Raw genomic sequence first — 21,293 nt, 5'->3', positions numbered from 1 at the left:
GCTTCAGTGAATTTCTTCATGGAATCTATACATATGTTCAGCTTTCTCTCCCAAATAGTTCCATTGCTTTTTAGTTGTGCACTTTATGACAGTAAGAGAAATAGATACGTGAGCAGAGAAGCAACCTCAATGGCTTCAGTGTAGACAGGATACATGCACATGTGAGAGTAAGTGTTTCAGACATTTTGCAGAATCATAGAATTGTTAAGGTTGGAAGGGTCCTCTAGAGATCATCTAGTCCAACCCTCCTGCACACGCAGGGTCACCTAGAGCACGTGGCACAGGACCATGTCCAAGGGGACTTTGAAGATCTCCAGAGAGGGAGACTCCACAACCTCTCTGGGCAACCTCTTCCAGTGCTCGGTCACACTCACTGTCAAGAAATTCTTCCTTAAGTTCCTGAATGAAAAATATCTTTTTATCAGCTGGATTCACATCATTCTGAAGCTTTCTGTCATGACTGTAAATATTAGACATGTATTTATAGATAATGTTATAGGTCATTGTCTGTGGGAATTGATTCTTCCATGGGTCTCATGCAGGAAAACACTAAAATAACCTCGGATTGTAATTGTTTTGTTTTGTTTTTCACTCACAGAAGTGCTTTGGTAATTTATTAAAGTTAATAATCTTGGAAAAAAGCAATACTACACTGAAGCATAGAAGTGTTTATTTCCCCAAGTGCCCATATATTTATGTATGTAAAATGAATAGAAATGAACAATGCTCTGTGCAGGACAGTTAACTCAATACTGACATTACCTTTCTTTTCCCTTTCTTCCTCCTTTCCTTCCATCCTGTACCCAACACTTGACCATGAAGATTTTAGATGCAAACGTACCAGTATCAGGCACTGGTGAAGAGGACTTGGCGCCCGATGCCCCGCGGCAGGAGCCATGTCCCGCGGAAGGTGCTGGGACACACCAGGAATCGCATGGAGAGCAGCCAGAGGGGGCTTCTCCCCCACAGGAGCCCCCGGGGCCGCAGGGAGGAGCAGATGCACCAGCTGGTAGGTGACGGGCTGTGTCCGGCGCGCAGTGCGTAGCAGTGTGGGTGCCAAGTGGGTGAGAAGCTGAAATAAGAATCTATCAGACGTTTCCTAGTGAATAGATGGTTTACTCAAGTAAACTTTGCTTCTAGGGTGTTTTTGGGGACCATGTTTTCTTCTTAGCACAGCTGAGATAATAAAGCAGTTGCAGTCAGAAACTGTGGATGGTGCAGGGCATTACGTCCTGCCTCAGGTGTGGTGCTTTCTCCTTGGTGCAAACCCACAGTGCCTGGTGGCTTGCTGCCTAGCTCTTGGCCATTCCCCTGAAGTGAAGACTTGGCTTCCACTCCTTAGATTAGGAGTTTATGCTGCATTGTCTTATTCCTGTCTTCATAGGGTAGAAATCCTTTTGTATTCATTCACTGGTGGTTAAGAAACTATCTGGATGTTAAGAAGCTATCCTGAGCTCCCAGGAATTGACAGTAGGGTGATCTGTCACTGTTTTGTTATAGTTCTCTTCATGCAGCTCGTAGTCAGACTTGTGGCTTGATCCCAAAGTTTCTTTCTGCTTGGAGGCACCACAGTCTGTCCTAGCCCGGGAACCTCTTTCTTTCCTGGCTGTACAGTAGTAGTGAGGTGGCCCCTTCTCTCACGCACAAGGACAGCCTGCCCTGCCTGCCCTCCTCAGGCTTTGGCTCCTACCCCCTTCCTTGTGCTGCTGGAGGCGGCTGTGCAGCGAGGGAGATCCGCTGCGGAGAGCCAGCTGCACACAGATCTTCTGATGGGAAGGGGCTGGTTTTGAGTGAGGCCAGACAACTAAGGCTGGCGTGGGAGAGGAGGGAAGGGATGGAGAAAAGATGGGGTGGGCCACACTTCTGCTAAGGCAATTGCGTAGTCTTTATTGTACTTTGGTTTGGAGTTCCTGTAAAGGGAATTCTTTGCCACATCTTCAGATTAATTGCCATAACATTGTTATCCCAGTGGAAGGTTGTCCATATTTTTTGCTGACCCTTTGCATTTTCTTTTTTACCATATTGATAGAGTCTCTTGGCACTGTAAAATCTGGTGCAAACATGTTTCATCTTTCACTAATGGTAAATGCTGTTCCCTCTTAATTTTAGTTTTTAAGGATAGGGATATTCTCAGAGAGAGTAATTGGCAAACAAAGTCATGAAAGAGGAGAAAATACTTGATGACTTGAGGAAGACTCAAAAGATTTCATGTCAGTATTCATCTTTTGGAACCAGTAGCATGAGATGTTCTTTAAAAGACCATGGAGTTGATAGCCAGAGTGATTTTGTTGAATTCAGTTGGGACTGTGAACAGTCTACTCAGCTGTGGACTGTAGCTTTAGCTATGCGGAAATCGTGTTCCTAGACTGTATAATGAAAAAGAGTTGAAGAGCTCCCTTAGAGTGAAAATAATTATATGTGACCAAATGCACGGTGCTTTTTCTTGATGAAAATTAGGAATTTATACTTAAGTAAAATGCCCCCTTTTTTTTTTTTTAATATCAGCTCTTTGTGTGGTTATGTGATGCTACTGTTTCAATCAGGATTTTATTGTTGTCACTGGAACCAAGCTTATATGATAGCAGAATTTTTATGGAAGTGAAAACACGCCTAGAGGTAGGCTCTCAAAGTAAAAGTGTCCTTTATGGAGGCAATGCAGTGTTTATTTCCTGGTAACAATAACTGCAAATGACACCATCCAGAGAGGAAAACAAAACCTCTCTGGTCAAGCATAAAAAGTCAAAACTACATTCAGATACTCATCTATTCTTCTGGGCCTTACAAAGTTTGATCATTGGATAAATGAATAAAGAAGTGAGGAAATGTTCCACACTTCAAGAGAAATAAATCATTTTAACTCAACATTTCTTAATGTTCCCTAATCATTCTTTATCTCCCATCCCTGCCTTTTTTTTTTTTTCCCCAAGGTCTTTAAAGTCAGAAATAAAGCATTACGACAAGTAAGCAATATGTAGGATTTGTTACAGTAAAAGAATGTTATATGACTAAGGTATTCTTTGCTGTTTTGGATTTTTTCTTTTTTTCTCTTTTTTTGGATGCATTATTTGACTCTCATATTTGGAAGACTATTTGAGAGGGGTAATCCAGACTCATGGAAGTTGCCACTGTCAGATCAAATTAACTGAAAGCTATCTTGAAGTTGGTGATCAGGGCCACAGTGCACAAACGAAGGCTCAGTTCGACTGGCCCAAATGTCTGTGAGTCATCAAATCTATATAGATCCCACTGGCCCCCAGCTAATCAGGCTTCAGAGATAACCAGTGTAATCTATAGTAACATTACTGGCATATTAGAAGGTCTCAGCTCCTTCAGAGATCTCAGATCTCTGATATCAGATGCTGACACTTTTTTAATCATATTGTGTCTTCTTTCACTAACAGTAAGAACTGTTGAAGTATTTTATTATATACTTAATACTTAAAAGTATACCTGTCTGAACTTGTTGAGAACAGAGTTTGAGACAATTTATGTAGGCAATTAGGCTGTAAAGATTTCTAATTAAAAAAATGATATGGCTATTAGTAGGCAAGCAAGCAAATGATCCATTATATTGAACACTTTTGTCTCCCCATATGCTTTTTAAAGAAATTTTATTCTATTGAAGAGTGAACTACTTGGGGGCTAGAGATCATGTAGTCCAAGCGCCCTGCTCCACCAGGGCCACCTGGAGCATGGGACGCAGGGTCGCATCCAGGCGGGTTTGCCTGGAGTAAGGGCAATTTCAGCTTTGTGTAACTCAGAGTCCCAAAGTTCAGTCTTCATTCTGTTCCCAGTTCAGCATAAATACATAAATATGTTTATGGACCTCAGTGAGAAATACAAATGGTTAAATCTTTCCCCAAAGCTGACATTTCCTCTCTTTAAAAAAGAGACTTACCTGGAGTAAAAGTTAGATGGCAAATGCTTGAAAGTGGAACTGATGTAATTTCCAGCAGAGAAACGATGGAAAGAGAATAGTTAAACCATATTTCTGCAGGCTGCGAGCGCCTCGGCATGAGGTCTGCTCGCAATTGGTGCTGGCGAGGCGAGGGGAGGGATTCCCTCCTTCAAGAGCATCACGTGCGCCCCGAAGTTGCTTTTTGCTCCCTCAGTTGTGCAGCGAGCAGCTGAGGAGGGACTGGTCCCCTCCGAGCACGAGCGGCTGCAGAGGCGCCCGGGGGGTTGCCCGCCGGACGCTCCTCTGCTCTCGGCTCCGTCTCCTTGCCGGGCCTGCTCAAGACAGAAGTAAACGTGCAGCGCTTCACACTGTGAGAAGGAAGTTTCTTATTATTAGTGTAATTTTTTTAAAAAATGCTGGGGACCCTAACGATCACGGGTAAGGCCGCATGGCGTTGCTCAAGCACCCGCGTTCTCGCACTCGGCTGCCGGGCGCCTGCTCGTGTGGCACCTGGGGACGCTGCGCGGCCGCCGCTTGGTCGCGGAGCGGGGCGTGAGGCCGGGGCCGCGGGGCCTGCGCACCGGGACGCGCCGGGACGCGCTGGGATGCGCCGGGACGCGCCGCACACCCGGCCGAGCCGCGGGTGCCTCGCGGCAGCTTTCCTGCGAGCCGGCTCCCGGCTGGAAGCAGGGCCTGCGCCGGAGCTTCCACAGGCTTGCAGTACCTGCATCGAGATATTTTAAGCTAAACTGAAGAGAGAGAATAGAAATGAGCACCATTTAGCAGCTGTAAATGTACTTATGTGAGAGATAGGAAGCTGTTACTGTAAAACTGTTTAATTATAATGATGCAGAGTGTGTGTGTGTGCGCATGCAAAGCCTGCGGTACCAAAACCTTGATGCTGTGTTGAACTCCCCACATCTTATTTAAGAATGCGGCAGATAAAGCGCTGAAGTATGAAAGCTGTCGCCCTAGATTAATTGGACTATCTGGAAAGATAATAACATTGAGAGGAGCTGAGAAGTAAAAAAGAATCTTGTCCCGCTACTTCTGTAGAGATGCATCTTTTTGTGTAAGATAAAGTGGCAGTACAAAATTTAAAAATATATACTATATTTCCTAAAGACAATTAATAGTCATAATGAAATTTCCCCTTGAATTGCTGTGTCTTTAGCAAGCTGTTATTTCTTTTTTAAAAATTTCACTATATTAATAATTATTTACTTGCTCTTTTTTATACAATTTGCTGGAGCTAGTGAATGTATGCAAGAAATACAGGGCTTACTCATGCAAAATACTTTACTGCTACAGTACACATCAATAACAAAGCCTGTAGAAGTCCTGCTCTGCTAGGAGCTGACCCTGGGGAAGACTGTACGTGATTTGAATCAGTTAGTAGGGGAGGAGATATCCTACTGCTGTTTACAATAGGGTTTTCATTAAATTCAATGTTTAATGAGCTTATCACATGCTGAGTCTTTTTCCTCAAGGGTTCTCTATTTTTTTATTTCCTTTTATTGTTGGTGATTATAGGTTAATCTGCTTTTCTAAAGTAATCTTTTTATAGGGTCACACAGTTTGAAGATTGAGGTTTTTCTTATTTAATAATTCTTCTGGAAAGTTGAACTTTCACTATAGCACAATTGCTGTTATACTGCATTTTGCAAGAAGTGCAAGTACAAGTTATCATTTATTCGAAGGGACACAGCACATGTCTGTATTGATGTGCAGAAGTACATTAAGCTGTCATTTGTCTAATTAGTGTAGATGCAGCTAAATCTTCTTTGTAGTGAGTTTTTGTCTGTGATGAAGATGTTTTGACAAAGAAAGTTTTCAATCCGTTGCTCATCATACATCTCAATTAATCATTCTCCAAAATGCCCTACAATTCCTGAGCTATGCTGTTGTCTCTTCTCTTTGTTGCTGTTGGAGCTGATATTTTTCCCAAGTACCAGAGTACTGCTGTTATATCTTTCTTATACTTAGCCAACACATTTAGCAAAACAGTCCGTGAACATGAGACACAGGCAGTATGGAAAACCATGAAATTTCATAAATATTTGTAGCATGCTGGTTTGATTGACAAGCAGAGCAGCTGGGCTGATTTAAGAACAGTTTATTATTGTGAGTTCATTAAATGAAGAATCTTTAAATACAGTAACTGCATATCGAAGCCTTGGTTAATGACCTTTACAATAAAAACAAAATCTGAAGAAACTTGAATACTGTTACATGAACTTAAGTGCTGGTTTTATGAAACACTGAACTGAAAGTAGTATTTTAAAAAACTTGTATTAATAAGTTATATATCATTGCATGCTGGAATTTGGTAAACTAATGTCTAGGTTGGAGCGGGCAAGTACAGTTAAAGCATACATTTCTAAAAATAAAGTGTTTATAAGGGAATGTTAGAGCATCACATTGGAAATGATTGTGTTTTTTCAAAAGTTGTTTTCATTTGAGGTTATATACAGTGCCCTCTTCTGGGGCCATTGCTTTAGCTTTTTTCAGATGTGTGAAGAGTTACAGCTTTTTGCAGCTTTCTTCTTGTTTCCTTTTTTTTTTCGAAACAGAGGCAGAAGTATGTAAAATTTTAATACCTAACTGTTCAATTGCCACACAAATACTAGAGACTGAACTTGCTAGTATTGGTTTCTAAAGCTCCCAAAGAAGAGTGTGATTAGAAAGGTCATGAATCGCATGCATGCCTTATGAAATTCAGTGTGTAAAATCTCTGTAAATCCTCCCTTATAATTTAAGTCTTCTTAAAGGCCCCCTCCCCACAACAAACACAGCAAGTTCAGTCCTTAGAAATAGTGGAGCGAACGGGATGATGATGGGAGTGGTAGGTGCTTTCCATGAAAGTGGGGTGGAAATGCAAACAAAATAGTAGAGATGGGGAGCAAGAACTGGTGAAATACTGTCAGGGAGCAGCAGTGCTGCAGCCTTTATGCTAGCGTTGGATTGAAAAACTAAGAGCGGGGGGCGTTGTTTGTCTTACTAAAATCAACCTCCTCAAATGCCAAGTCAGAAGGATCAGAATTTGTGGTGTAATAGCCAATCCTTATACTCTATAGCGAAAAGCTACATTTTTGTTTGCTAAAATGCTCAGAGTCGCTAAATCCCAACTAGTTTCTTCATTTGAAATAAATTTGTTTAGGAGAGAGATGTGATAGATGTTGTCATTTAAAATGCATTTTCTTTTGTTTTACTGTTTCTCTGACTTGTATGTGTTTATGGCCTTTCTTATCCCTGTGTTTATTTGTTTCCATTATAATTAGAGGAGCTGTGCAATTAAGAAAAATAATAAAAGCTTGATATTAAACTGTCATCATCATAGATATTTAGTTCAAATCCAATTTTAAATTGCCTTCTTGGGTTTCACCATTGTGTGAGTTTTAGAGCAGTAGGTGTTCTTTGCAAGTCTTTTTTTTTTTTTTTTTTTTTTTTTTGGCAAATCTAGCTGCAATGGAGGCAAATGATTCTAAAATACCCTTCAGCTTTATGGCTATTTCCTATTTCACTTACACTCAGGGAAATCTACTGAGTCCTGTATATGTGACTAAAAGCACAATTTGGCCCTATATAGTTAAATATTGAATAAATGAAAACAAAATTAAAAAAAAAAAAACTCTGGAGTCTTTCAGTGGTCAGCAGAGTTTGAAACATGGGGAACAGGGTGTGTGTGACATACATCTGATAGATTTAGAATGTAGGGAATTTATGGAAAAAATCCAGCACAGTGCTGCAAATCCTTGGGGGGAAAAGTCAACCAGCTCCAGATGTTGACATGGTTGACTGCAAGCGCACGAAGTGCTGCGGATTTAACTCTTGCGCTCAGAGTTCTTCCTGCCTTCATGCAACTGCCAGAGGAGCGACACATTTTCACTCCCAGAGATGGGTGAGCTGGGAGTGACAGGTTTTTTGCATTGCTGATGGCACCAGTCAGGTTATTGAAAGGGAAGTGCTAATAATTAATTTCATCTTAATGACAAGACAGCAATAGGATTAGTGCTAGGAATTCAGCCTGTTTGAAAATAATGTTCCAATGTCCGGTCAGTATCTTCATGGTTCTGATGGAATGGAAATTAATTCCTACCTGCGGACCAAGCTACCTGTGAAACCTGGCACCTCTGCTTCCTGAAGGCGTTTGGTGTTACTTGTCCCTTTCAGAATAAAAGAGAATATCTGCAGTTGTTAAAGCACAGGCTGCACCTTGATTCAATTAAAAATGCTTGAAAGCTACATGGTACATAAGTAGTTAAAATCAAATTTCAGGTTTAATTCTTAGCAACTGTGGTTTAAGTAACCAAATGGATCAATTTTATGATATAATGTATGATTTTGTCTTTGCCTCGGGATATATCTTTATCGTGTTTTTTTTTTTTTTGTCTTGACTAGCCCATAATGGGTGAAACACAGCCCTATGAAGGGCAGACCTAAGGAACTGTATTCCTAACGGTATTTCCCTGTGCAGTTTCGGGGAGGTATTTTGAAAGGATCTCATGGGTTTCTTAAAGATGCTTCCAAGTTCTGTAAATTCATTCACAGAGCGCTAGTTGCCTTGCCAAGAGACGTGCGGGGGAGACAAGGGCCGATCCTCTGAACAATTCCTTGTGTAAGCAGCGCTCCAAGCTTGCCGAGGGGAGGTGCTCATGGCTTGCTCCGCGTTCAAAAGCGCCTGGGCTAACGATGTTTGGGCAACAAGGATGTCATTAATGACGCTTTTATTAAATAATCCAACTGCAGAGCGTAAAGTTCAGCTGTGCACAGTTAGTTGACTTCTCAGGTTCTGTGTCGCTTTTGGGCTCACTAGGTAACACAAGTGCCAAAGGGTGGCTCTCATACCTCTCCGTCCTGCTGCAGGCCTCTCGCGAGACAGGGGTGGCCACTTGCCAGCTGGGAGCGTGCGGGGGACGTAGCCCGAGTGACACCTCTCTCTCCAGATGCTGGCGAGGGGCACCGGAACTGAGCTGGGGTAGAGGGAAGCGTGGCAGAGCGAAGGAAGTAACAAAGCAGAGGCTGGGAACACCAGGAGCGTGTCACGGAGGGCACCTAGCAGCTGGCGTCCGAGCTGCCTTGGGCCTGAGGTACCTTGTGGCCCGGTTCGTGCTTTTCGTTGGGGAGTGATCGGGGACTCAGCCCGCAGGTAAACGTACGGTGTCACCGTGCGGGAGTGACCGTGCGGGGAGCGCTGTGGAGCACAGCTGTAGCTGTCCCCTCAAATGCCAAGACCGAATTCATGCACTAATACCGTTTTTTTGGTTTTTATTTATTTTTTGTTACAGACCTTCCTTTTTTGCAATTTATTCCATTTATTTAATAAGGGTAGCAAGGTAACATGATTGTTTGAATCACAGCAAAGATCAGATTACTGTGTATTGATTCTACAGGTTTTGAAAGCTTTTTACTGAGCCTGTAAATTTCTGTGTTCCCTTTCTTAATTATGCAATGCCAGTAGTTATATTAATAAATACCTATACTTGGAGGTTTTGCAATGATATGGTTCTTCTTTCTTTTGAAGTATTTTACAGATATAGAGCGTGTCTTAGAATGTTATGCAGTGCATCATTTTATAAATATAATGAACCAAAATCCTTAGACTGGATATCATGAATATGAAGCCTCTGTAAGTTTGTATAGCCATTATTAACTAGCCCTGTGCCTTACCTCTTGCTTTGAAAATGAAAACACCTTACTAGTTCCTATTCCATCCCAATCTTCCCTTACAGTAAACATGGTTACTGTAAGTCATGATAAGTTTTCTGTTAAATTACATAATTTGATGTAAATGACTATGCCCTTCTTTCTGGGTCTGAGAATAAATGGACAAAAGTACAAAAGTGGTTCCTTGGTGTTATCTTTATGTCTTCTCAGCATACAACTACATAGTACTTGATTTATAAGGGTCCAAGTAATTTTAGTAAGATAATCCAGTCAGTTTTTCTTTGGTAACCATCTTAAAATGAAAAGTGACAGATTTATTTTACTAAAATTACTTAGATCTCGTTTCCCCTCCTCAGCTTGCCACTGATCGAAATATTCTTAAAAGGATTTTTAATTTTGTTTTTGTTCATGGAGCATCCTGAAGTTTGCATGAGGTATATTACCAACTGAGTAATATTCCTGGATTCTTCAGAAAGTTCTTTTTTTTTTCTTTTTCTGCCCCCTCACAAATTACTCATTGGAACATCTATCATCATTTGAAAATGTTCAAGGAGTTTGGGTGCCTGTCAGAGGTCAGACTCCTACATGAACTTGAAGTTAATAATTAAAGCCATTTTAAGCTAGAAGATGAAGAGAAAAATGAAAAGCTTTGCTTATGTTAGCTGAGAAACAACAGTGAGCAAGCTGCTGCTTGGGACTGTGAAGGACTGGCCCTCTGCGTTGCTCTGAACAGCCAGTGTGCTTGCAGGCCGGGCTTGCACGTGGAGTCCGTGTGCGCGCGGGCCCGCTGGGGAGGGACGTGAGACACAGCCCTCGCCACACGGCACGGGCACAGGCAGGAGCAGAGCCCCTGTGGCCTGGGGTTCGTCCTGAGGCCAGCAGGACTGGCCCTGCACAAAGCTCCAGAGTGAAAACTAAAAATCTGAGAGTGTCAAAGTAGCGCTTGGGCAGCCTGAGGGAAGGAGCGGCTCTTTCTTACAGCACGTTGTTGCTTAACATGGAGCTTTTTCATTTGTGCCCCCCTCCCACTCCAACAAGTCCTGTATGGCTGAGGCGTTCAGGGTTGCAGATGAACCACAGATTTATTTTTATATGTTGTTTTGTGCCTTATCAGATCTTGCTATTATTCACTGTTATTAATGTAATTCAGATTATAAGCAATAGGAATTTTATCTTCTCATCTTTTGCAGGACATCCTTGTTTCTCTCCATCTTTTTGACTTCAAAGATCCATTAAAAACTCCTGAATGAGAATTTAGGCCTACTCTAGCTTTACAAGATTTTTAATAATACATACTTAATGCTTCTACCTGCTTATATATTAGCAACATCATTACTTTTAATGGATAGGGAATTGTTATGGATGAAGTTTCTGTCTGGCCATAGTGGTCATGTAATGTAGTGTAGAGACCCGAGATTCCTGATTTAAAAATAAATATGTGGTACTGTAACTGTTTTGGAGTTTGCAAGTTTTCAGAAAAATAGGGAATCTCCCATAAACTCAATCACATCTTACCATTCATTTGGGGCAGAGTTGACTAATGAGCCTTGCTTTCTTATCATCATTTTAGGCCAATACATTTTAAAAATTCTCTACCTTCTTAGAAGTCTCTCTCTGCATCCAAAGGATATGGAGCATCAGCTTCAGAAGTAATTACAGATATTGTTCTATGAATTCTTGGATATATGATAGGGTAGAAAACGCTCTTCTCACATGAAATTTTAGTACTATCTTGTACTAAAGATGGTCCTAAAAAGCCCTCACCAAAGCCATGACAAAGGGAAAGAAAGAACAAGAGGATGTATGCTCTAAATGTGCATTTGCATATAATCTTTAAAAACCTGTATAGACTAAAATGAAAAAGAAAAGGGATTAGTAGATTAAACTGAAAACTAGCCCTTTTAGGAGTGGTAGTTGTAGCACACACAAGAGGAACACAGGTAATAGAACTTGCGTAGTTGAGAAATGTTGATTAAGAGTGAAAGTAGATAATATGTGTACACTTAGAAAGTAATAAGTAATTAGGAAGGCAAGGAAACTAATGTGTTTTCTGTGTTTGTTTTATTTTTTAACAGTTGGACAAACTGAGCAGTCCAGTGCAAATTTGCAGGAAGAGGCTGTGACTATGGAGACAAGTCCTTCTGACTCAAGCACCAAGGATGGGCTAGATGATGGAAAAGAGGATCCTCATATATCTAAAAAACTGCCATCTTCGGAAGAAGATGCAGAAGACCTTGACCAAGCATCTGAGCCACAGTCTTATGATTTGGGCTTTAAAAAGGTTTTTAAATTTGTTGGATTCAGATTCACAGTTAAGAAGGAAAAGACAGGAAAATCGGAACCAGTTCAACTGCTTACCGTAAAAAAGGAAATGGAGGGCACTGAAGGAGCTGGTGATCAAAGTGAAGCCAGCCCAGAGGAAACACCAGTGCCTGAAGATACCCTTTCTGCACAAGATGACACCAAAGATGCAACCAAGGATGAAAACCCAGAAGATGAATCTCCTAAAACATCAGAAGCAAAAGAACTGTCTTCTCAGTCAGCTGCCTTAGCCACTGATACTACATCACCATTGCGGAAATTTTTTTCCCAGGGATGGACTGGATTTAGGAAAAAGAAGAGTTTTAGGAAGCCTAAAGAAGATGAACTACAGTCTTCTAAAAAAGAAGAGGACCAAGAAAAGGAGGAGGCACCATTAACCGCTGAAGCCACTGAAAAGGAAGAGAAATCTGAGGACCAGAGTCAAGATCAAGAGAAGATTGTGACAGCAGTAACTGTTGAAACACATGAGAAGGAACAAACTGAAGATGAAAAGCAGGAATCAGAAAAGACTATGGCAGCCATAGTAGTTGAAGCGAGTAAGAAAGAAGAGCTAACCGGGCATGACCGGCAGGGACACAGTGAGGTTACAGAACCAGCAGTTGTTAAAGTAAATGGGGAGGAAGTAAAAACTGAAGGTCAAGAAAATAAGTTAGTGGAAAGCTCAGAAGAAGTAAATGAAGGAGAAAAAGGAAATGAGGTGACAGTGACAGCATGTACCACAGAGCCTATTGTTAGTGCTTTAACTGAGAGTGCAAGTGGAGAATTGAAAGCATCACAAGTTGTAACTGTGGAAGGAAAACGGGAATCAGTGGAGACGTGTGAAATAAATGACAAAACTGAAAAGTCATCTGGAGAGAAACTTGAAGTAGATTCTTTATTGGCAGTTGAAAGTTCTGGAGAAGAGTTGAAAAAATCTGAAGAAAGAGCAGAGAATAAACCTGAATCCTTAGCTCCACTAAAGGAAGAAACAGTTGAAAAAACACAGAAACCAGAACCAGTAATTTCACCTGCAACAGAAGACCTCAATGGAAAAGGACAGACACTAGGAGAAGCTCATGACACAGCCATGGAGATGAAAGCAGATAAAGCAAAGACCTGTTCCACTTCTGAACATTCATTTGACATGGAGGATGATCAACAGCCAGCCAAGCCCATTGATGAAGGTCTACAGGGCCAAACAGGCATCGTTACGGCTGATGATACCAAACCAACTGATGTAACTACAGAAGTAACTCCTGATGAGACAGCTGAAAGGAGGCCTCCAGAAGGTATCACAAGTGAAGCTGAATTACTGTCTTCTCAAGAAAAAACTAAACTACAGGGCAGCCCTTTAAAGAAACTCTTTACAGGTACTGGATTAAAAAAATTGTCTGGAAAGAAGCATAAAGGCAGGAGAGAGGAATCTAAGTTAGGAGAACAGGGAGAACAAACTCAGCACTTGTCAGATTCCCCAGATAGCCCAGAAGAGCAAAAAGCAGAAAGTTCTGCTTCTTCTCCTGAGGAATTACATGAGATTCCTTCTTTGGAAAAACCTGCAGATGGAATGCAGGTCACTGAAAATGAAGATGCTGCAATTTCAGATATGGAGAGAAAAAGAGAAAGTGTTACACCATGGGCATCATTTAAAAAGATGGTGACTCCCAAGAAACGTGTCAGAAGACCTTCTGAAAGTGATAAAGAAGAAGAAATTGATAAGACAAAGAGTGCTTCACTGTCTACAACTGAAAATGCAGTTGATGAAAATCAGAGAGAATTGAAAGAAAATGGGGTGGACCAGAAACAAGAGAAAGTCATTGAAGAGCCCAAGAGAAAGGTTGACACCTCCGTGTCTTGGGAAGCTTTTATATGTGTAGGTTCTTCAAAGAAAAGAGCCAGGAAATCATCATCATCTGATGAAGAAACTGAACATAAGCCTGGTCAAGAAGGCCCCAAAACAGAGGAGTCTGGACAAAGCAAAGAAGCAGCAACAGATACAGTTCTTACTAGCTCTCAGGAGAGTGATCAAGGACAAGGGAATTCCTCCCCTGAACAAGCTGGAAGCCCATCTGAAGGTGAAGGCATTTCAACATGGGAATCATTTAAAAGGCTAGTCACTCCAAGAAGGAAATCCAAAACCAGAATGGAAGACAGAACTGAAGAGACTGTTGTGGGATCTAGCCTGGAGCACTCAACATCAGATGGTGAGCCAGGAAAAGATGAATCGTGGGTTCCATTTAGAAAACTGATGCCTGGCCGTAGGAAAAAAAAGTCAGATGGGAAACCAGAGCCAACGCTTCTTAAACAAGCAAGAGAAGACATGGCAGAAACAACTGAAGAAGATTCTGATGTTCCAGCTGTTGTTCCTTTATCTGAATATGAGGCAGCAGAGCAAGAGAAATTAGAAGCCCAGAAAGCAAAAGATGCTGAAGCGAAAAGAGAACAAACCTTAGAGAAAGAAAGAGCAGAAAAGCTAGAAGAGACTGTAAAAACTGAGCAAGCTAGTGAAGGGCTTGTTCATGCAGTTAGTGTTACTGTTGTGGAAGGAGAAAGGGCAGTTACCAGTATTGAAGAAAGATCCCCATCATGGATATCTGCTGCTGTGATGGAGAGCATTGAGCAGGCAGAAGAAGAGGAAGAGAAAGAAACTAAGCAAACATTTGAATCAGAAGCTGTTGTAGAAGAAGCAGCGGTGGATGCCAAGACAGTGCCAGAGGTGGGAAGGGATACAGGTGATGATACCACAGCAAGTGAGCCGGAGCTGACCTCGGAAGCCGTGACAGCTCTGGAGGAGACCACAGAAGCTTACTGTGCTGAAGAAACAATGGAAGTATCCTTTGCTGAGGAGACAACTGAGATGGTTTCTGCTGTTTCACGGTTGTCAGAAACTCCTGATACTACAGAAGAAGTCACACCTGTACAGGAAGTAGAGGCTACTGAGCAAAACTTGAGGGAATTAGCGAGACAGACACAAGAAGTTCTTCAGGAAGTTGCTGAAAGAGTAAGGTCATCGGATGTAGCACAGCTGGTTAGTGAGACAACCATGGAAGCAACCGTAACTAAGACAGTGCAAGAAATTGAGTCAGAAATGAAAGATGGTGCTAAAGATGTGAAAGTACTAGATCAGGAAATTCTTATGCTTGAACAGTCCTTGAAAACTGGAGGACACAAGGAGGATGATATCCAAGCCCTGGGAAGTGCAAGGAGCACCCAGGCCAAAGATGGAGACGAAGGAGTTCTTCACGAAGGTTTGGAGAGAGGTGAAATACCTGCTGCAATGAAAGCAAGCACAGAAAGACTTGAAAATGTAGATGTATTGAGAGATGAAAGCCAGGGGCAGATGCATGAGGAAGCAGTTGTAGATGATCATGAGGAAGCAGTTGTAGATGATCATGAGGAAGCACCTGAATTGCAGAAGACAGCAGAAAAACCTTCATCAGAAGACAAAGACGTTCACAGCAGCAAAGTAGACACTTCCAAGGAAGAGCCTTTACTAAAGCAAAAATCTTCAGAACAAGACAAATTGCCCTTACCAGAGCTGACAAGAGATGAGATGAGAGATGAACATACTCCAGGAGTGGAAACTGCAGTAAGTATTACATATAACACAAAGGTCAATCTGTCTCAGAAAAATTCAGCAAGTGTTAGACATCACAGCTAATTCAGAAGCAGGCTGTAGCAAAATCTTTTTCAAGGACCTTCCTTTTACAGAATGATGAAATTGAAGTTTCTTTCTGTGAGAGAGATTCAAAAATGCCTAAAGCAGCTACCACTGAGGCTTTTGTGCAGAGTGAGGTGGACAAAATTCTTATAGTAAGAGGTGGAAGGTAGTACACTTGAATCTGAAGGTGCACAAACAAACACCATTAAGACTTCTGCACAGAGTAATGTTATTGAAGACATAAGAAACAAAATGCAGCATATACAAATTACCTTCCATCTCAGATTGATTTTTTTAATCTCAGATACACGTGCAGTTGTGGCTGATATACCTCTGCCAAGGCAAGAATGGCACCACTACCTGTGGCTTTAAAGGTGCAGGAGTGATGGTGGCTCATGAGTTGCTCCCTTCTTCCTCTCTTTCCCACTGTGGGAAAGGCCTAGTCTTTGGCGTATGTGGTGTCAGCTGTACCTGCTTTTAGGCAGGCTGTATTTTGTTTCCTGAGCTGTGTGTCCTGTGAAATTACACACCAATGTGCTGGGATCTTGATCAGCTAATCTTGATGTCATCAACACAGGCCATTATAACCCAGACCACCTTGTTTGTTTCTTCTGGTGCTTTTGCATGGAAAATATTCCAAATCACTCTTCACTCATACACTTCTTCATATTTTTGTTCCCATTCTCCTCAGGTGCAAAACATGGATGCAGGTGATGCCTCTGCCTTGGGTCCTGCAGGCACTGCAAGTAAAGTGCCTGTGCAGCTTGAAGGCGAGGGTGACATCTCCTCCAAGAGCCTAGAGGACACAGAAGCGGTTGTTGTTGCTGTCCCTGGCACGCCAGTGGGAGAAGAGACAACTCCTGCCTTGGGCTCACCAGGCCAAACTTGGACTAAGGGAGTTCCTGGCGAGGCACCTCCCCAGGGAGAGGAAAGCAGGTCTGGGCTCCCTGCGGTGCAGGCCGCCCATGTCCCTGCTGCCGAGCTCCCGCGGCAGAGGGAGATACAAGTCTCTGCCCTTCCTCCAGAAACAACTGGCTCAGAAGCAGCTGCAATGTGTGGGCAGAGTGTGAGCGAACAGACTGGTGAGCAGATCTCTGCAGAGGACTCTGGGCCTAGCCTTAAGCCCAAGTGCCTAGAAAGAGCCACAGAAGAAGTGCTCTGCCAGAGTCATGAGGCAGAATGTGGACAGTTACAAGATGCTGAACTCAAAACCTCAGCCCTCTCTCAGAGTGAAAATACTAAGGAAGACAAAATGGAAGGTGCCACCCTCAGCATGGACTCATGTGGCCCTGTCACTGCAGCCTCCACACATCTTGAAGGAGAAGCCCCATCTGCCTTACCACTGACAGGCATGGAAGCCACAGACAAGGGGAGCAGAGTCCTCTCTGGCAGCAGTCCAAAGATATGTGAAACCCCAAGTAGCGTAGCTGCAGAAGAGCCTGTGGAAGCAGAAAAAGAACTTTTAGATACCTCAAGCTGTGAGGATGCGCTGAGGGAAGAAACCAAAGGGGAGCAATTGGTTGGAACGTCCCATGGGGTAGGTGACTCTGACACACTGGAAGCTGTGAGTGATGATGGATGTTACTCATGCACTGTGCAGCAAGGGGCTTTAGCTGGGCCGGAGGAAGGTCCTGGCTTAGCCTGCGCTGGAGCTGAAAGCCTGGAGCCACCACAAGTGTCTGTTGCAGCATCCGCTCCTGCACCTGGAGAGCCTGTCCCTGCTGAAGCCATGACACTCACAGCCCCAACAGCCGAAACATTAGAGCCCTTGGCAACCAGCCCTGGGCAAGTAACTGCTGAGGAAGTCCCAGCTGCTACTGTTGACCATTTAGGCCCTGAGATTGCAGAGCTTGACAGCACAGAAGCGCCTCACCCTCAAGCACCTCCTGTTTCTTTGAAGGCAATTCCAGAGCAGAAGCAAGAAATGCCTCAGGGATTTGAACACCCTGAGACAAGTGTTGCTGCTTCAAAGAAAAGTCCTTCTTTCGACTGCCCTCAGTTGGAGAAAGATGTTGTTCAGTCAGTAGCCTTGGAAAGCCAAAGTACAGAAATTGTATTGAACGCCATCCAGACGGCTGTTGACAGACTCGCAGAGACCAAGGAGTCAGCTGCATCTGAACCAGAGCAGCACACTAAGTCCACAGACAAAAGCCAAACCGATAGCAGTACACCTGAATTTCTGGAGACTGTGCAAGGGAACCACCTTCCTGTCGACGAGGAAGAAATACCAATTAGGGATCAAGAGCAGTCAAGAAGAGTGAAACATTCCCCATTAGGAGAGTCTGCAGAAATTCATATAAGTGTAGAACAGGCAAAAGATAAGCTGCTCATTTCTCATGCACCTCAAGAAGGAAAAAGTGAGAATTCCCTAGAAGTTACGATTAGCCCTCAAGATGATTCAAGGGAAAGTCCAAGACTTCCAAATTCAACAGTAGGAATAGGTACTTCAAAAGATACAACCAAAGAACCCCTTGACACACACCCACCAAAATTAAAGGAAAAAGAGGTGGGGCAGATTCTGGAAATCCCAGACCAAAATACAGTTCAGCAAACACAGGCGGAAAAGAAGGATGAGCAACATAACCTGTCAGTGGAAGATGTGAAAACACTGATCCCAGAACCGGAGGATGTTTGTAGCCACGAGGGTGCAGCTTGCCACCACCCGCAAAGCCTGAACTCAGTGGCTCCCGAGGCTTCAAATGTAAGCAGCATTTTTAGCAAGCGATTTCTTTCCCCTTCCAGAGCGATTCTGAGGTGTCTGGAACTCTCGTCTCTTATTTTCATTCTAAACTATCCAAAGAGATTATGGCCAGGACTGCTCCTTGGTTTAACCAATAGTCCATTTTAATGGCTTTCTTGGCCACACAACACACTGCTTCCTTTTCTACAAGGGGCACGATTACCCCTGTCTTTAATGGTCTCTCCCTTCAGCTTCACCTCAGGCCTGTAGGATTTTTCTAGAAGGTGGAAAATACAGTTTACAGTTTTCTTAGCTATATAAAACACATTCCATACAGGTGAGTGTTACTTCTCTAACAAAGCTGACTGGAAATGCAAAATGGCTGACTGGTGCCTTCCACTGTAAATCAGGAGTGCCTAATTTCCCAAAGCTCTTTAAACTTGAGTGATATCTAAATCAGAAAAGATGATAGGGATACACTCTCCTTTGGCTATTTATTATTCTTGCTTAATTAAGTTGTGTGACCCTCTTCAACTCCATTTCTGAAGACAGTTTAAGAATGATGCTAAGATATTCTTGAGAAAGGAAATTATCATTAATAAAGCTTTGTTACTGTCTTCTTTCTTTCAGATGTGCTAAGCATCCCTGTGGCATTTGGAGAGATGCCAGTCTTAGAGAACAACTGACAATCCTGTGGCTGAGCCGGGAGCTTTATTCACCACCCTTTATTCTTGGATGTTAACAGCTGCTCTTCTAAAGACTTCACCTTTTTGTCCTTTCTATTAAAAACAATGCCTTCAAAGTTGGGTATATTGACACATGTATCCCATGCAAAGGTCAGTTGCCTTTGCCCCAAATGTACCATTTAGACTGGAGATGTGCAACTAAGTGAATGGGCAGACCACTAAAAATTGTTCCGCAGTTTTTGACATATCTTAAGATCTTGTCTCCTGTCTGTCCTGTCTCCTCCAATCCCTTCATTTATCCCTGAATCCCCTACCTTCTCTCTGCAGTTTCCCTTAGCGCACTCATCTTCCGTAGCTGCCTTGATTTAATCTATCACGAGGCCACAAGTGCTGCTTGGCTGAGGGGATAAAGGGAGAGGAGAGCTGAATGATGAGAACGCGTGAAACTTCTGGCTGACCAGTAGATGTTTTCTTGTTGAACAGCAGGGACTGGAACACGCACAAATGCTCGAGCAAGATGCTTGAGATTTCTGTCTCTCAGCCCCAGTCAGGTAAAAGAGGGCCCTGCAGGCTCTCACTATCCTTGCTAGTACTGGTGCAGGCCTGAGTTAGTCAGAAGTAATTTCTATAGGGTAGCCTGAGAGGAGGAATTTGAGACTACCCTTCCGTTGTTCCAGACTTCAGGTTTCCAGAACTGGACTGTAATGTGTTGAATATTTATATGTATGTCTTAAACCCAGTTCTGATTTTAATGTAGAGGTATGATATTTCTGTACCTTTTAGACACACCCTTTAAAGAACTTTGTAGTGTAGCCTGGAGACAAAATGGATACCACTGGAGAGGAAACTGATAACATGTACTTTCCTATTTATTGTTCCAGGTTTTCCCCTCATAAAACCCCTCTAAAACTTGGCTGTCATTCTTTGAATATTTATATGTATATCCTAAACCCAGTTCTGATTTTAACATAGACTGTGATCGGGTGAAAGACAAAAGTAGAGCCCTAACTTGTGGCAGATCTGCCCACTGCCATACCGAAGTCATTTCCACTTTCCAGGTTTCTGAGAACCGTCCAGACTTGTCTCTTCCCCTGCTGTCTTGGCAACCTCATCTCTATTACACCCCTGTTATCCCAGAGTCAGCTCATTTCTAGTCACTTCCTCATCCAGCCCCAAAGTCTTCATCCCACTGCTCCTTCCTACCAAACATCCTGCGTACAACCCGTTCCTGAACTGCTTTCCCACCGGGGCATTTCCTGACATCCTCCCTGCTTGGAGCAATTCCCTCTCTTCCCTGTGGGAGGAGCAGGAAGGAAGGCAAGGGCTTGGTGACGAAGTGTGCCTGGGACTGCAAAGAGTGGAAGAAGACTTTGGGGTCCTGAGAATTTAAAACTCTTATCACAAGGTGGATGTAAGGTGGGTTGGATTGAGAACAGCTCGCAGAGTAAGCCAGGGGATTTAAAGATAGGCAGGAGCCCCAAGCCTGACAGTCGCAGGATGGCTCTACCCAACAGGAGTGCGTATTCTCTTTTGTTGTTTACACTAAAACCAGACAAAGGGGGTACCAGTCACTACTTTCCACTCTGATTTTTGAAGTGAAGGTTACAGATCGTACTTTGTGAAACTGATGCCCATCAAGTTGAACAATAGCTTCACTATCCTACCTGTATAGTAATTTATTTTAAAACCAGCTTGTAGTGTACAAACGCTCTTGTTATGGTAGGCGCTCGCCTCTCCTCAAGGCTGCACATAGAGCAAGCAATGTGACTGATTGCACTGGTGTGATTGCACCATCTGGTGCTGCCCTCTGTGGAAGCATCAAGAGATTTTTCCTTACCTCAAAGTAAATGATATAAATATTTAAAGCCGAGCAATGTGGTTTCAAACAATCCAGTCCATCTTTGTCCAGCATTAGCGGCAGCTTTCCCCCTTAGCTTTGGGCAAATCCAACGATCTCTGCCAGTTTCCACAGGTTAAGTTGGCTTGCAAATTAACTATGCTCTTAATAACACCTCACAAGTGCAAACTTGGCTGAACTTGTACAAATTGTATTCCTATGTACGTTAAGCCATATTGCAATAACTGCAGCAGGTAAAATGAAATAACAGTAGCATGACCTGTGTAATCCCTATTCTTATGTTTGTAGTTCCAAAGCTGTTAATAATATGTAAAGTTAATTTTTGTCTGAACCTCATTTAAATAAAGCCAGCTTTATCACAATGTAAATTGTCTGTTGGTAGTAATTGGACAGGCAAGTGCTTAAACTTGCTTGTGATCCTCATTAATCCAAGGCCTAGGTAAGCAATGCAGCAAACTTAACTATAAAGCAAACATAAATGTTTCTTAGTGTAGCTGACAGCTGAAAAAATATTGCACCTGAAACCATGCTAGTGGTGCAAGGAG

The 21,293-nt window shown here is 42.8% G+C and overlaps 1 protein-coding gene across 1 annotated transcript; it reads left to right on the top strand.

Moving 5' to 3' along the window:
* The first annotated feature begins 816 nt into the window (after window positions 1-816).
* On the top strand, window positions 817-19,430 carry AKAP12 (A-kinase anchoring protein 12). The gene is made up of 4 exons (XM_088537066.1): window positions 817-1,009; window positions 11,641-15,452; window positions 16,216-18,225; window positions 18,835-19,430. Exons 1-4 carry the CDS (start codon window positions 817-819, stop codon window positions 18,841-18,843), a joined length of 6,024 nt encoding a protein of 2,007 aa, XP_088393192.1. The 3' UTR covers window positions 18,844-19,430.
* The last annotated feature ends 1,863 nt before the right edge of the window (window positions 19,431-21,293 follow it).

This window comes from Tinamus guttatus, unplaced genomic scaffold (genome assembly GCF_059628265.1).
Source record: "Tinamus guttatus ecotype Peru unplaced genomic scaffold, ASM5962826v1 Tinamus_guttatus_pri_ptg000716l, whole genome shotgun sequence".
NCBI classification, from domain to species: Eukaryota; Metazoa; Chordata; class Aves; order Tinamiformes; family Tinamidae; genus Tinamus; species Tinamus guttatus.
Note: the sequence above shows the minus strand (reverse complement) of the source record. Positions and strands in the feature narration are given on the sequence as shown.

What these genes read in the sequence shown, in the direction of transcription:
- AKAP12 (XM_088537066.1), top strand. Translation starts at nt 817, where the DNA reads ATGAAGATTTTAGATGCAAACGTACCAGTATCAGGCACTGGTGAAGAG. An exon ending in AGGAGCAGATGCACCAGCTG is followed by an intron (nt 1,010 to 11,640) that starts GTAGGTGACGGG and finishes ATTTTTTAACAG; the next exon opens with TTGGACAAACTGAGCAGTCC. An exon ending in CTCCAGGAGTGGAAACTGCA is followed by an intron (nt 15,453 to 16,215) that starts GTAAGTATTACA and finishes CATTCTCCTCAG; the next exon opens with GTGCAAAACATGGATGCAGG.